This window comes from Maylandia zebra, linkage group LG3 (genome assembly GCF_041146795.1).
Source record: "Maylandia zebra isolate NMK-2024a linkage group LG3, Mzebra_GT3a, whole genome shotgun sequence".
Taxonomy (NCBI): Eukaryota; Metazoa; Chordata; class Actinopteri; order Cichliformes; family Cichlidae; genus Maylandia; species Maylandia zebra.
In genome coordinates, this window is record NC_135169.1 from 32,345,944 (window position 1) to 32,360,180 (window position 14,237).

Consider the following 14,237-nt stretch of genomic DNA (forward strand, 5'->3'; position numbering starts at 1 on the left):
TCATAGGTTTAGTTCTTTGGCTTTGTCATATGGCTTCCCTGTGTTCCATGTTATGTCCACTGTGACGTTTTTGTACCATGTTTCAGGTTCCTATGTTCTGTCTCCCCAGTTGCTGTTAAGTTTGCATGTTTAGAATTCAGTCAGTGTTTCCTGTTTTACTTTGAAGGTCCATGTCTCATGTGAGTGTTTCTAGTTTTGCTTCCCTTGTCTCGTCCAGCCTGATTACTCCCAGCTGTGCTCTCCTTCTGTGTCTCATTCCCTCGTTATCCCTCTGTGTATTTAAGCCCTGTGTTTCTCTTTGTCAGTGTTGTAGTCTCCCTCATGCTGTGTGTGATTCTCCCGGTATACTTTATGATTAGCTTTCCCAGTTTAGTTTTGTATTGCCTGTGTTCTATTTTTCCAGCAGTTAAAGCTGTGCTTTTGAGTTCAAGTTCTGTCCCTGTGAGTTTGCGTTTGGGTCCTCTCCTGCCTGCCACACAGCCGAAACATGACAACATCAATGAAAAAATAATTGTAAATTCAGACACATGAGATTGTGCTAAAAAGAATGATACCAAGCAAGGCAAGGAAACAAGGACAATTTGAAGGTGAAATACAAATGTAAAATCAAAAGTAGTCAAAAATGGCCGATTATGTTTTAGACCTCAGAGGGTTAACCAAACAAATCATGAAAAATTAGGTTTAAATTTTTGTTCATTACAGTGCAGATTTCTGATATTTTGTGTGAAATTAGGCATGTAGCAATTAGATTCTCCATGTTGTGTAGCTTTCTGTATTTTACAGTTATTGGGCTACATAAATAAAATCAAAATTCACATTTTTTGCTTAGTTGAAATGTTTAATTATGTGGGCTAGAGAAAATAATTAAGTTATAGACTTTAGTTATAGAAAACATGTATACATACTGCATTTGAATAATTTTAACCATATGTAACACCTACATATGTTTTTTTTTTTAAAGGCTTTGATTTTGCCACCTCATTTGATTTCCATGACACCCTAGGAAAATTTCTCTAGATCTGCCCCTGGTTCAGTACTGAAATTTAGTGGGTTTCCTGTGGAGGCCTCAGGCTGGTGACCTGCTCAGGGTCTTCCTGCCTCTGGCCATATGGCTAGGATTGGCTCCAGCTCCCATGCAGATGGATGAATGGTCGGGTTCTTGTGAAATATATTTTTTGTTGTTTCAGATTTCTTGAAAAGTTTCTATCACATCAGATGAACTATACAATCCAAAGTCCAAACTCTAATTTGCTCTCAGCATAATTACCAGTGAAATGCATTTCTCAAAACCATATTGAGACATAAATATAATTTAGAGTTAAACTCTGACAACTGAAACACCTTGTAAAGTACCTGCACAGCAGGTGAGCCAAGAACATCTCCTGACAATTAAATGTTGATTAAATGCTTTCCATTACTGGGTGTGGCCGTGTAAACATGAGAAGGCAATACTTTAAAAGTAAAAGTAAAAATGCACTCAAAGAGTGGCACAAAGACGGATTAGACGGATAGAAAGACGGATTGAAAGTTCTCATGTTAGTATAGAATTGCAGATAAAATGGATGAATATCCATATCCACTTTTTTTTAAGACATTGACTTCACAGACGGAGAAAAGGAGAAGGTGAGGAGATTCTTTCAGAAAAGGCGAGACTCCGGGGGTGGCGACTGCGGAAATCTTGAAAAACTCGGAGGAAGCGTTTATAAAATCTGTTTCAAGGAAAAAGAAGGTAGGACAGTCAGTTATTTGTAAAATATGTTTTCAGATTTGTGTTTAAATTCAGGCTGTTTCAGTGACTCTGTTTATGGATGTTTTCCAGATCAAGACAGAGTTTTGCAGAGGAAGTTTCACACCATCACTCTTCCGAGTGGAGAAGTGCGGCTGACCGTGAGCCGGACACGTTCACCACAGATCTCTGACCAGCCATCGACAAGCCAATCACTGGTACAGTTTACTGCTCTTTCAAACATGACTTTTGGTTACAGTAAAAACTGAGCGCCAGAATAATGTGGCCAAACCAGTTTAAGAGGAATTAGTTAACCTCCAGGAAAAGTCGGACAGCTGAGGACAATATTGACAGAAACAGATGATTTTAAAATATTTGAAAGACATTGCAAGTACTGCAAAGAATACATTTTAAATAGTAAAACGCTCTCTTTTAAAAAAAAAAAAAAAAAAATCATTAAATTTGATATCAGGGACAAGTTTAGAGAATATGTTTGTTGTTTTAGAAGAATGTCAGTGTTGTATTACTTCCTCTTCTTACAACATTTGGGAAATGGAAACACCAACCACTTTAGTTCTGGAGGTAAATGTTTGTTCCACGTTTGCTGTGCCCTCTTTTGGTTGACAGTTCTTGGGCCTCTTTCACTCTGTCTCACTGTTTATTTATTTATTTTTGTTTTTTGCAATTATTGTACAAGTACACTTTATGTAGTGCTGTGTTGATTGTCTGTTATATGTTGCACCGTGGTCTTGAAGGAAGATTGTCTTGCTTCACTGTGTACTGACCACTGCACATGGTTGAAATGACACTAAAGCCACTTGACTTGAGTTGTTGAAAATACAGAGTGAAGTTTAATGTTGTTTAAATAAGAAAGGCCTTCCCTGAAAAACTCGTCATGTGGATGGCACAGCATGCAGATACTTTGTAGAAAAGCAAGTAAATCATATCACATGTGTTACTCCACGTCCACATCATCGAAGATAATGTTTTTTAAAACACAGGTGATAACAAGTCAAATGATAACACTCTCACTGGTCACCTTGCTAGTACCAGACGAAAGTGCTGCTTTAAATCTTCACTGTACTTTTTGATTGTAATGTTGTAATGTTATTTGAATTACTGTTCCCTTCCTATCAGTTTAAAGCACATTAAGATGACATGCAGAGAATTGGATATTTTCTCTTTTTCAGTCCGTTCTCTGTAATCCCTGGAGATGGTTGTGTGGGAAAATCCCAGGAGAAATATATCTGAAATATTCAAAACAGCCCAAATTTCTTCCTCATTCTGATGCTCAGTTTGAACTTCAGAAAGTCATCCTGACCATGTCTAGTGGCGTGTGACTGGCTGATTATCCATGTGTATAAATGAGCGCTTGAGCAGCTATACCTAATATAGTGGCCAGAGAGTGTGTGTCTGTGTGGTTTGATCACACAAATTTTTAAAAACCTGAACATTGTGTTTTAAATAATTTACCAGTCATTGAATTCTGCTTTAGATGGTAAATGGTCTGTATTTGTATAGCACTTTACTAGTCCCTAAGGACCTCAAAGCACTTTACACTTCCAGTCATTCACACACCGGTGATGGCAGGCTACATTGTAGCTACAGCCACCCTGGGGCGCACTGACAGAGGCAAGGCTGCCGGACACTGGCGCCACCGGGCCCTCTGACCACCACCAGGAGGCAACGGGTGAAGTGTCTTACCCAAGGACACAATGACCGAGACTGTCCAAGCCGGGGCTCAAACCGGCAACCTTAAGATTACAAGGCGAACTCCCAACTCTTGAGCCACGATCGCCCATAGGATACTGACTAACTTAGGATACTAACTAATTCAGTTTGCTTATTTGTCAAAGGGGCAACACAATAAAATTACAAATATAACTGTAGAGAACTAGATATGTAAGTGCCACTTGCTGTTTTACCTCATATAACCCTATATATACTTATATGCAACTTGTAAAATGTACACTGGCCAAAGTAGTTTTGAACACCTGAGCTTTATAAATGTTCTGTAAGTTACTTGGACATGAAGAGAGTTCAGAGTGGACATCAGCTACATGCCAGGCGAACTGGAACGACCAAAGTCCAACTGAAGACATGGCCAAGCTCAATGAAGTTCTTCATGATTTCCAGATGAATCAAGTTTCAACTCAAGAAAACATCAATCTGCTTCATCCTGAAATGGTCGACTGTTTTAATAAAATCCTAGACTTGATTGGCATGAAGCAGACCAAGGTGACCTTACAACCCTCACATTTTCCAAATCCTTGTGTGTTTGTGTCTGGTCCTCGATGTCATGTTCAGGAGGCCAAGGAGGCCCTAACATCAACTCTAGACAGTGTTATAGTAGACACTTTGACTGATCAAGCACACACATCCATACATATGCAATAATACTAAGTGCAATAATCCTTTCTGTCATCGTTGTATTTTACTCAGTTGTATATAGTATTTGTATTTGTATTCTATTTTTATCTTATTGTATATTTATTTTATTGTATTCTACTGTATATAGTATTTTATTCTATTCTGTACAGTTGTGTACTGTATTTATTCTTATTGTATTCTAATTTTTGCCTCATAACTTTTGCACTGTCCACTTCCTGCTGTGACAAAACAAATTTCCCACGTGTGGGACTAATAAAGGTTATCTTATCTTATCTTATCTAGATGGACCAGGGGCTCAGCAGTACTTCCAGGAAGAGGGTAAAGTGACTAAAGAGCTGATAGAGGGTTCCTGTCACGTCATTATCCGAGAGAAGCAAACTGCAGCCACCCCAAATGTGCAAAGACCACAAAACACCAGCAGACTCAGCAATACACCACTAATCTAATCTAATCTAATCTCTAATCTACAGCAGCAGCATGTACAGCACAGTTGGAAACTCTGCAATTAATAGAACAAACCTGAAGATCAAACTCAGCAGTTTAGAAAATGAACAGGTTTGATTATTTCCATTCAATTCTATTTCCCATAATCCCAAAATAAAATATTAACATTCATGTTATTCAATATTAATTCTGCAGGCAAATGTTCTGGTGGTCCCCATGCTCAACAAACAGCTGACTTCTACAAATATTGGCAAAAGCTTGTTGGCCAAAGCTGGGAATGTATTAAAGTTAAAGTTTGATTCAGTCTTAGCCAGTTGTGCCCTCGCCCCTGGTGATGTTCAGATGGTTGATGCACCTCCATCTCTGGGCTGCTCCAAGATTTTCTTCATTGAGTGCTTGCCTTGGGACGGAGTAAGAGGAAAGAGTGTTCAGGTAAAATTAAGGACTTTCATTAACACTTCTGGTGATGGAAAAAAACATAATTCATATTTAATTTACCCTCAGAAAACCACAAAAATCCACTTTAAAGTGGTGCATATTTGAAAGGATTAACTGGAAAAAACAGATATATAAGTTTGTGTGTGCAAAAGTAGAAGCACAGACAAAAGAAAAGATAATAAAATATTTAACTGCAAAGCAAAAGCATTAATGCTCAAACTAGATCAATGCAAGGAAAGATTTATACAACTTTTTTGTGGAGCCTCATAGTTTTCCATGTGTGCTCTGTTAGTTGCAGTGTGCAATCCAACAGTTTGAAAACATAGTTAAAAATATATAACTTTTGATTTGCAGGCTCTTGGTAACGGTCTGCAGAAGTGTCTGGAGCTTTGTGTACAGCTGAATTTGGGTTCAGTGGCCATTCCAATCATTGGGCCAGGAATTGTTTTACAATACCCGCTGAGAGAAGCTATTCAAGTGTTGACTGACGTCATTCACCAGTTTGGATTATCTGCATCCTCTGGATCTCTTACAAACATCCACATTGTCATTAAACCTGGTTACCCTGATTCTGAGGCGGTCAGTGTCAATCGATATGTCCTGATCTGATATGTAACATGCATATCACACTATATCACTTAATTTATAAAGCACTTTTAAAAACAAAAACAGGGCTGTTCTGACCATGCATCAATTCTTTATCGTGTTATTCTGTGTTTTTATCTACAGTGCTACCACGATGTCTACAGACAGCTCAGCTTAAATATGAACCAGGGAGGCCAAGGTAAACTTGCACTACTCAGACTGTCTTCAGTATGTGACACTAATGCATAGTGAGCAGATAAAAAGCATTCAGCTAGTGTCATATTTTACCATCTTCATTAGGACCCTCAGGAATCAGATTAAATATCAGACAAAATCTAATGTGTGGTCTTTTTCCTCTCAGCAATCTTCAGGTCCTTCACCAGCGACCTAGATGACATCATCATCACAGTGGGGAGTGGGGTTAAATTACATGTGATATTTGGTGACATCATTAATGAGACTACAGATGCTGTGGTGAACACAACCAACTTCAAAAGTTCTAACCTTGGTAGGTAAAAGTGAGGATGCACACAAAGGCAGGAAGGTGGAGTGAGCAGGAGGATCATATTGTAACTGTAAGGTTATTTTTAGCCACAATAGTGGAATAGCTCTCTGCGGATAGCAGAGACAAACAGCTGTTCATGAATATCTGCACAGAAATGGGAATGCCCATATGAATATAATCCTTGAAGATCCAAGTTGTCATCTAGTATTATCAGCAGGTCACTTATATTAGCTAAAACCTCATCATATACTTATGAAAAGCAAGACTAAGAATAGAGAGTCAAGGTCCAACAACATAAGTAATTATGCCACTAATTTCTAATGCTTGTGGGGATAGGTTAATTGGATAACCCAAATTGTCACTAGGTGTGAATGTGCAAATGAATGTGAGTGCGAATGGTTGTTTGTCCCTGTGTGTTAGCCTTGCGACAGACTGGCGACCTGTCCAGGGTGTACCCCGCCTCTCGCCCTATGACAGCTGGGATAGGCTCCAGCGCCCCCCGTGACCCTGAAAAGGATAAGCGGAAGTGAATGGATGGATGGATGGATGGAATTTCTAATGCATCTGGAGCTGCAAAACTAGATAATTTCTTGATTTTTGGATCTAGTACTGATCATGGTTATAGTTTCTCATAGTGAAATATAGTGCATATTAGACACATTCAGCAGGAACAGGCTTAGTGGATGACAAAATGCAAAACTCTTAGGCGTAAGTGATGGAAAGCAATCAGGACTCAGATTATCAAACTGTAACAAATATAAGATGTCAGTGACAGTCTGGCAGGGAACAGAGGTGAACTGGTTTATGGCCTGTGGTGTCAGACATGTTTCATTTCCAGCCAAGCAGGTTTGGCAGGGATTAGCCTTTGACTTACCTTTGAGTACCATTTCCCATAAATGCATTTGGATTGATTACGAGAAATAGGGTTGATGAGTCATTCTAAGCAGGAAGCAGGACTAAGAAATCAAATGGGTAGAATCTCTATGTCCAACCGAGACACAAAATGGAACTTAAAATAAAACTGTGGCATGCATTGTCCAATTATTGTTGTTATTTACAGAGATGATCCAAATTTGTCCTTGAAATTAAATACATTTATTAAATATATCAGTATTTAACCAATAGGCATCAGACCTTCATTTTAATAAGATTATCTTAGACTTTTTGGAGACCCAGCTTTTCTTTTGATGTTACAATAAGACTGGCATTTGTGACTTTTATTATATGCTAACAAATAGAAAAGTATTTGTTAATCAGCTGTGCAACTTGCCCTAAACTTTACAGAAGCAAAGGTTTACATGTTGCTAACAAAATAGATGGCAATAGGTATGTATGTACAGTCAGGTCCATAAATATTGGGACATCAACACTATTCTAACATTTTTGACTCTATACACCACCACAATGGATTTCAAATGAAAGGGATAAGATGTGCTTTGACTGCAGACTGTCAACTTTTATTTCAGGGTAGTTACATCCAAATCAGGTGAACGGTGTAGGAATTACAACAGTTTGCATATGTGCCTCCCACTTGTTAAGGGACCAGTGTAATGGGACAATTGACTTCTCAGCTGTTCCGTGGCCAGGTGTATGTTATTCCCTCATTATCCCAATTACAATGAGCAGATAACAGGTCCAGAGTTCATTTCACGTGTGCTATTTACATTTGGAATCTGTTGCTGTCAACTGTCAAGATGAGATCCAAAGAGCTGTCACTATTGGTGAAGCAACCCATCATTGGGCTGAAACAAACAAAACAAACCCATCAGATAGATAGCAAAAACATTAGGCGTGGCCAAAACAACTGTTTGGAACATTCTCAAAAAGAAGGAACATGCCGGTGCGCTGGGCAACACCAAAAGACCCGGAAGACCACGGAAAACAACTGTGGTGGATGACCAAAGAATCCTTTCCCTGGTGAAGAAAACACCCTTCACAACAGTTGGCCAGATCAAGAACACTCTCCAGAAAGTAGGTGTATGTGTGTCAAAGTCAACAATCAAGAGAAGACTCCACCAGTGTGAATACAGAGGGTTCACCACAAGATGTAAACCATTGGTGAGCCCCCAAAACAGGAAGGCCAGATAATGGTTAAGGTGCCAAATGACATCTAAAAAAGCCTTCACAGTTCTGGAACAACATCCTATGGACAGACAAGACCAAGATCAACTTGTACCAGAGAGATGGGAAGAGAAGAGTATGGAGACGGAAAGGAACTGCGCATGATCCTAAGCATACCACCTCATCAGTGAAGCATGGTGGTGGATAGGGATGGGTATTGATAAGATTTTAACGATTCCGATTCCATTTTCGATTCTGTTTAACGATTCGATTCTTTATCGATTCTCTTATCGATTCTTTTTTTTTTTTTTTAAAAAAAGGAGAACACACAGGTCGATTAGCTTAGAACTTTGTTTTATATCTTCTCTTTGAACAAGATAGAAATTTAGGAGTAACATGGCCTTACAAACCCAACAGTGAGATCTTGAGAGATCCAGCCTACGGCTCTTCAATGGGGTGTCACAGGGTCCCCAGGAAAAAAAAATTGTAAATGTAAAATAATAAAATAAATATTCTTGTGAGACATATCACATATTGACGGGGTCGGGTTATGTTAAAAAGTATAAATTGTTATACTTTGTTCATTGGTTCAAAGGTACCCCACACTTCTTTTTTTGTTTGCTTGTTTGTTCTGGTGTATTTTTCATTTGAACTGTTACTCTGCCAGAGTACTCATATTTACAAGATGGCATTGAACGCCCCATTGGTGTATCAGGAAAACTATTTTGTACGTATGTTCCTTGAAGGGGATTGAAGTCGTTCTTTTTTCCACCGCAGCGAAGGGCTAGGAGTAGGAGAGGAGCTGCTGTATGTTTTTGTTATCGAATCGATCTGATTGTGAAATAAAGCATATGCAGTGAGAAAGCAACTCCAGGAGTCATCCCTGCCTTAAAGCTGCAACATTCTTCTGTAGCAATAACAAAGTATAACATAAATTGTTCTGTGGCAATTACACAAGAATATCCAGTAATGTCCCTGCCTACAATTAAACACATTCACTTACCAAAAATCGGGGGCATCTGCTGTGGCAAATGGGTGCAAGCCTTTGACCACAAACTTAGACACTGCTCGGTGACATTAGTCTATCCTGGCCTGAAAGGAGACGCTACCGGTAGACTGCAGCGAGAACTGCCAGCATCTGAGCCAGACTCTGTCTGTCTCTCTCATCATGGTCACCTACATGTACAGTAATGGCAGGTTTTGGAATAAGGCAGATTGCGCTAACATAATATGCACTGTTAGTTGATTATTTACCTGCCGCATTAACGGGAGAGGACGTGCAAACGTTAGCGCTGCTGCTGGGTTGAGAGTCACGAGTCCGGAGCGGAATTAAAAACGCGTGTCATCGCGTGTTTTGTGAGCAAATGCTTTTGCATATTCGTAGTGTTTCCTCCCTTAAATGAAATATCTACTTTGCAAGTTGCCCTGTTGTCATCGGTTCTCATAAAGTATAATCAAACTTTTGAGCGTTTGAGCCGCTTAGGCGCCGTGTTTCCTGCCAGGTAAATGACGCTCCGCAACGTGGTGACGTCATTCGGGGCGACTGGAATCGATAAGGGAATCGTTTGCAAAAATGGCAAACGATTCCAAGGAATTGAAACAGTGGGAACCAGTTCTCAACAAGAACCGGTTTTCGATACCCATCCCTAGTGGTGGAAGTGTCATGGCGTGGGCATGTATAGCTGCCAGTGGAACTGGCTCTCTTGTTTATTGATGATGTGACTGCTGACAAAAGCAGCACGATGAATTCTGAAGTGTTTCAGGCAATATTATCTGCTCATATTAAGCCAAATGCTTCAGAACTCATTGGGCGGCGCTTTACAGTGCAGGTGGACAATGACCCAAAGCATACTGCAAAAGCAACCAAAGAGTTTTTGAAGGGAAAGAAGTGGACTGTTTTGCAATGACCAAGTCAATCACCTGACCGGAATCCGATTGAGAATGCATTTCACTTGCTGAAGACAAAACGCTGAAGAAGGGAAAATGCCCCAAGAACAAGCAGGAACTGACGACGGTTGCAGTAGAGTTGATTGCAGTTGATTCATGTTTGTGGCTGTAATGTGACAAAATGTGGAAAAGTTCAAGGGGGTCGAATACTTTTGCAAGCCGCTGTATATGGACCTGACTGTATATGATTCAGAATAACTCAGTTCTGGTGCTGATTAGCCGTGTTTGCATGCTAAAAGTAGCACAAGATTAGCATGTAGCTTCACAAAATTGCCGTCACTGACAGATTGTAAGTCCTTTAATGCAGGGCTGGACTGGGACAAACAATCAGCCCGGGAATTTTGACTAGAGACCGGCCCACCAGGTATTATAGGAAAAACCATAAAGCCTTTGAATGAAAACATACTGTTGTCACAGTGATGTACACTGTCTTGTTGGTATATATGTATCAGTCTAATAAACTTAAACCTACACCATCCTCCCTAATCTGGTATTCTAAACAGTACCCAAAAGTAGACTGCTTGGTCGAGTTAACCTCCTGAACTATCTACAACACATGGTGAAAACCTGAAATTAAGACAGAGAAGACTAGAGGTGAGACATGATCATTACTGATTACTAATGACAGATTTAGATATATTTTCATAAACCATTCATTTGCCACATCAAAAACACCATGGCAGGGCAAAATATTTTTTCTAACCTTTAAAAAGTGAAAGGAGAAAGACTGGTGAGAAAGAATAAAACTTAATTGACTTTTTGATGGCATTTTAGACACAGTACTGGTACAGTATCTAGAAAATGTGGGAAAATACTGGCATCATATACAGTACTTAGCTACTTCTGAAGAAATTATGATAGGACCTTAAAAAAAATTAGTATGTACAATAATGGATTTCTATACAGTTTACATCAGATGAAAACGTTTGTTGTAAGATTCAGATAATTATTTGTTAAAAGCTAAATATTTCAAATGAGAATAAGAAAGAAAAGTATTTCTTTGTGCCCCCCTTTCCCTGTTAATGCCCTACCTGCCCCCCTGGCAAAACTTTGCTAGACCCGCCCCTGCACAGTTACCAGGTGTCAGCTACATAGAAAAGGATCCTGGTGTTATTTCTCAGAAACAGTTCATAACTTCCCTTCAACTCATTCATGTCACCTAAAAGGAAAACCTGTTTCTCCATCACCTGTTCAGCTCTGATGATTCAGTAAGGACATCTCCTGGTTTCATCTTCATGTTTCCCTCTCACCACATAACCAAACCGACATCATGACCAGCAGCTTTTACAGCTGTGGCTCCAGCAAACATCAGCTGATACTAGAAAGTAATATTAAATAAATTCTAACCACAGCTGATCAAGCTTAAAAGTGCTGCTGTTGTTTAGCGCGACATCTGTCGGTTTCCTCTTTCTGGCGCGAAGTGGGCGATAAACAAACGAGAGAAAAGCCGATCAGCTGATCATTGATCAGTTTCATGATTGAAGTAGAAATAGTAGAAAAGAAGAGGCAGCTCTTCTTCTTCAGCTTCTCTGAATACCAGACGATTCCATTTTTTAGGGGACGGTTGGAAACTCTAATAACTAACCTTATAAATAAAATAAGATAAAACAAGTTCAACATCATTAACGTCATAGCACCCGCCCAGCTGTATATAAACTCCGTCATGCTAGCTAGTACACAGTACGAGTTATTGTAACTGACTGTAAAAAGTCAGCATAACGAAAATAAACTCCACCTAAACTTGGTTTATATCTGACCCAGATAGACTGAAGGTCATAACTTCTTACCTGAAGTTCAGTTCACCTGACACTCGGACCAGCGGCCGCCTTGGGTCTCTCCTCCTCCTGCCTCCCCTCTCCCTCATCTGGCCTCCACCACTTGTTAATGTTACTGAATCTGTGGAAGCTCCACAATGCCACCACCAAACAACTGAGTTATTTTTACACACCAGCCAGCATCTGGCCAATCCACCACCTTTCATTGTTTACACTGTCATCGGGCCACCGAGCAAATGCCCGGTATGCCCGATGGCCAGTCTAGTTATGGTCGTGACATCATTTATTCCTTCGCGCCTCGGGTCTCTGCTCCTCCTGCCTTTCCGTCATCCACCTGCCAGCGTGTTGCACCTGCTGGCCTCCACCACTTGCTAATGTTACTGAATCTGTGGCAGCTCCGCCATAGCCACCACCAAACAACTGAGTTATTTTTACACATCTCCCAGCATCTGGTCAACCCACCACTTTTCAGTGTTTATACCGTTACCGAAAAATGCCCGATGGCCAGTCCAGCTATGCTTTAATGTATATTTTTATGATTTCTCATCTTCTATAGATGGAGTATGCAAAGACATCTTAACTAGAGCTGGACCAGAGGTGGAAGCCGAGCTAAAAGCAGGTGAGAAAAAGAAAAGCAGTTACTTAAATTCTCATCTTATCTGCCTCTCACTAATCATTCCTCTCCCACTTTCTGTGTAGCAAAAGTAAATCGAGGAGACATTTATGTGACCCAGCCTGGAAACTTCCCCTGTAAAGCTATTTTTCACATGCATGGAAAACAGGATGAAGTCCTCATTGAACAACTTGTATGTGATATTATTTACTATTGTGAATCGTATAATTACAGTTCAGTGGCAATTCCTGCCATGTGTGCTGGTAAGTATCTTGTTTAGCATTTCTATTTATTCTGTTTGTTTTTAAACACACACACCTAAATGCAAGTGGTGTTTTAACAGGAGCTGGAGGGTTGAATCCTGCTATTGTGGCAGGAGCCATTCTTCGAGGGATCAAGTCTTCTACATCATCAATGAACAGCCTCACCAACATCCGCCTCGTCCTGATTAAGATTGATGTCTTCTCGGCTTTCAAAAAGGAAGCGATGCAGATGTATTCCCCAGCTGTCATCAACAGAGGTGACAGAAATATTCACAAACTGCCATCTTGTGTGGTTATTTAGTGTATTGACTTTTAAAATAAAATGGGATTAAATTATTATTTTACTGAAAATACTTGCTTATTTGTTTCATCCACCTTTCAGTGTTATTTCAAGAACAACAACAGCAACAACAGCCTCCTCCTTCTGTGAGTGCATGCCTCAGCAGACTCCGAATCAGGTCTACAAGTCAGCAGTCTATCTTGGGTCTTTCCAAAAAACATGTTGACTCTGCCATGGAAAAGCTGAAGCATCAATATCAGACGCAGTACTCCAAGGAGCAACTGGAACTCCTCAGCCAGGATGACATGATGGAGCTTAAGGAACTGGTGGAGGCCGAGGGTTTATTCATGCAAACTGATCAATCTGGCACCCTAACAGTGAGTGGGCTAATAGATCGGGTCACCCGAGTGATGCAGAAAATGAATCATTTTCAGTTCATGGCCCTTGCTAGAGAGGTGAGAGTCAGGAAGGAGGAGGATTTGTACCTCCGAGTGGTTTGGTGCATCCTGGCACATAACGGTAACTGGGAACGCCTTCCCAGAACAGCCAATCACCAACTGGAAAACAACAAATTAACAGAAGGAATAAAAGACGCACAGGGACTCATATGGGAGATTAATCTACAGACAATGATGGCCACACAACAACTGAGCAGACAGACGACAAATCTGAAACGACTTGAGAATCTCTCAGGTGAGAAGATCTCAGTGATGTTACAAAATGAGCCTGACTGATATTGGTGTTTGATGCTTGAGAGTAATACAAAACCAAAAGAAACAAATATTAAGGTGTACAAGATGTAATGAAAGAACAGAGTACAAATAGAAATGCAAAATGTATCGCAACCTGCCGCACCTGTAAGAAAAACAATCATACAACACCTGGAACACAAAACTTCAAAGTGTACAGACGACCCCGCTAGAGCCTGGCTTCCCTGGTTCAAGCCATAGATCAGGGTCCTGGGCATCCAGCCATCCAAAAATCACCCAGTACCTGGCAAAGAGAGGTGATACAAAAAATGTGACCCGTGTGCACCTAGTAGGGTGTGTGAAACAGGGTGCAGAAAGATGGCTCCACCCACTGTGACATATGCAAGCCACAACCCTCCATTAAGACCCTACGTGTATGAATGATGTATGAGGGAGTGGGTGAGAGGGAGGGCAGGGTAAGTAAGAATGGGAGGTAGAGTAAATGTTAAGAAATGTTAAG

The 14,237-nt window shown here is 40.3% G+C and overlaps 1 protein-coding gene across 1 annotated transcript in view; it reads left to right on the forward strand.

The window, feature by feature from the left end:
- Positions 1–1,521: 1,521 nt before the first annotated feature.
- The window catches only part of LOC106676251 (protein mono-ADP-ribosyltransferase PARP14), a 32,832-nt gene continuing 20,116 nt past the window's right edge, over positions 1,522–14,237 (forward strand). Inside the window, exons 1-10 of the mRNA XM_014412500.2 lie at positions 1,522–1,729; positions 1,820–1,944; positions 4,400–4,993; positions 5,354–5,578; positions 5,729–5,783; positions 5,946–6,092; positions 12,429–12,491; positions 12,572–12,748; positions 12,829–13,005; positions 13,131–13,721. Coding sequence (XP_014267986.2) covers positions 4,778–4,993; positions 5,354–5,578; positions 5,729–5,783; positions 5,946–6,092; positions 12,429–12,491; positions 12,572–12,748; positions 12,829–13,005; positions 13,131–13,721 — 1,651 coding nt within the window. The 5' untranslated portion in view covers positions 1,522–1,729; positions 1,820–1,944; positions 4,400–4,777. The remainder of the gene's footprint in view (positions 1,730–1,819; positions 1,945–4,399; positions 4,994–5,353; positions 5,579–5,728; positions 5,784–5,945; positions 6,093–12,428; positions 12,492–12,571; positions 12,749–12,828; positions 13,006–13,130; positions 13,722–14,237) is intronic.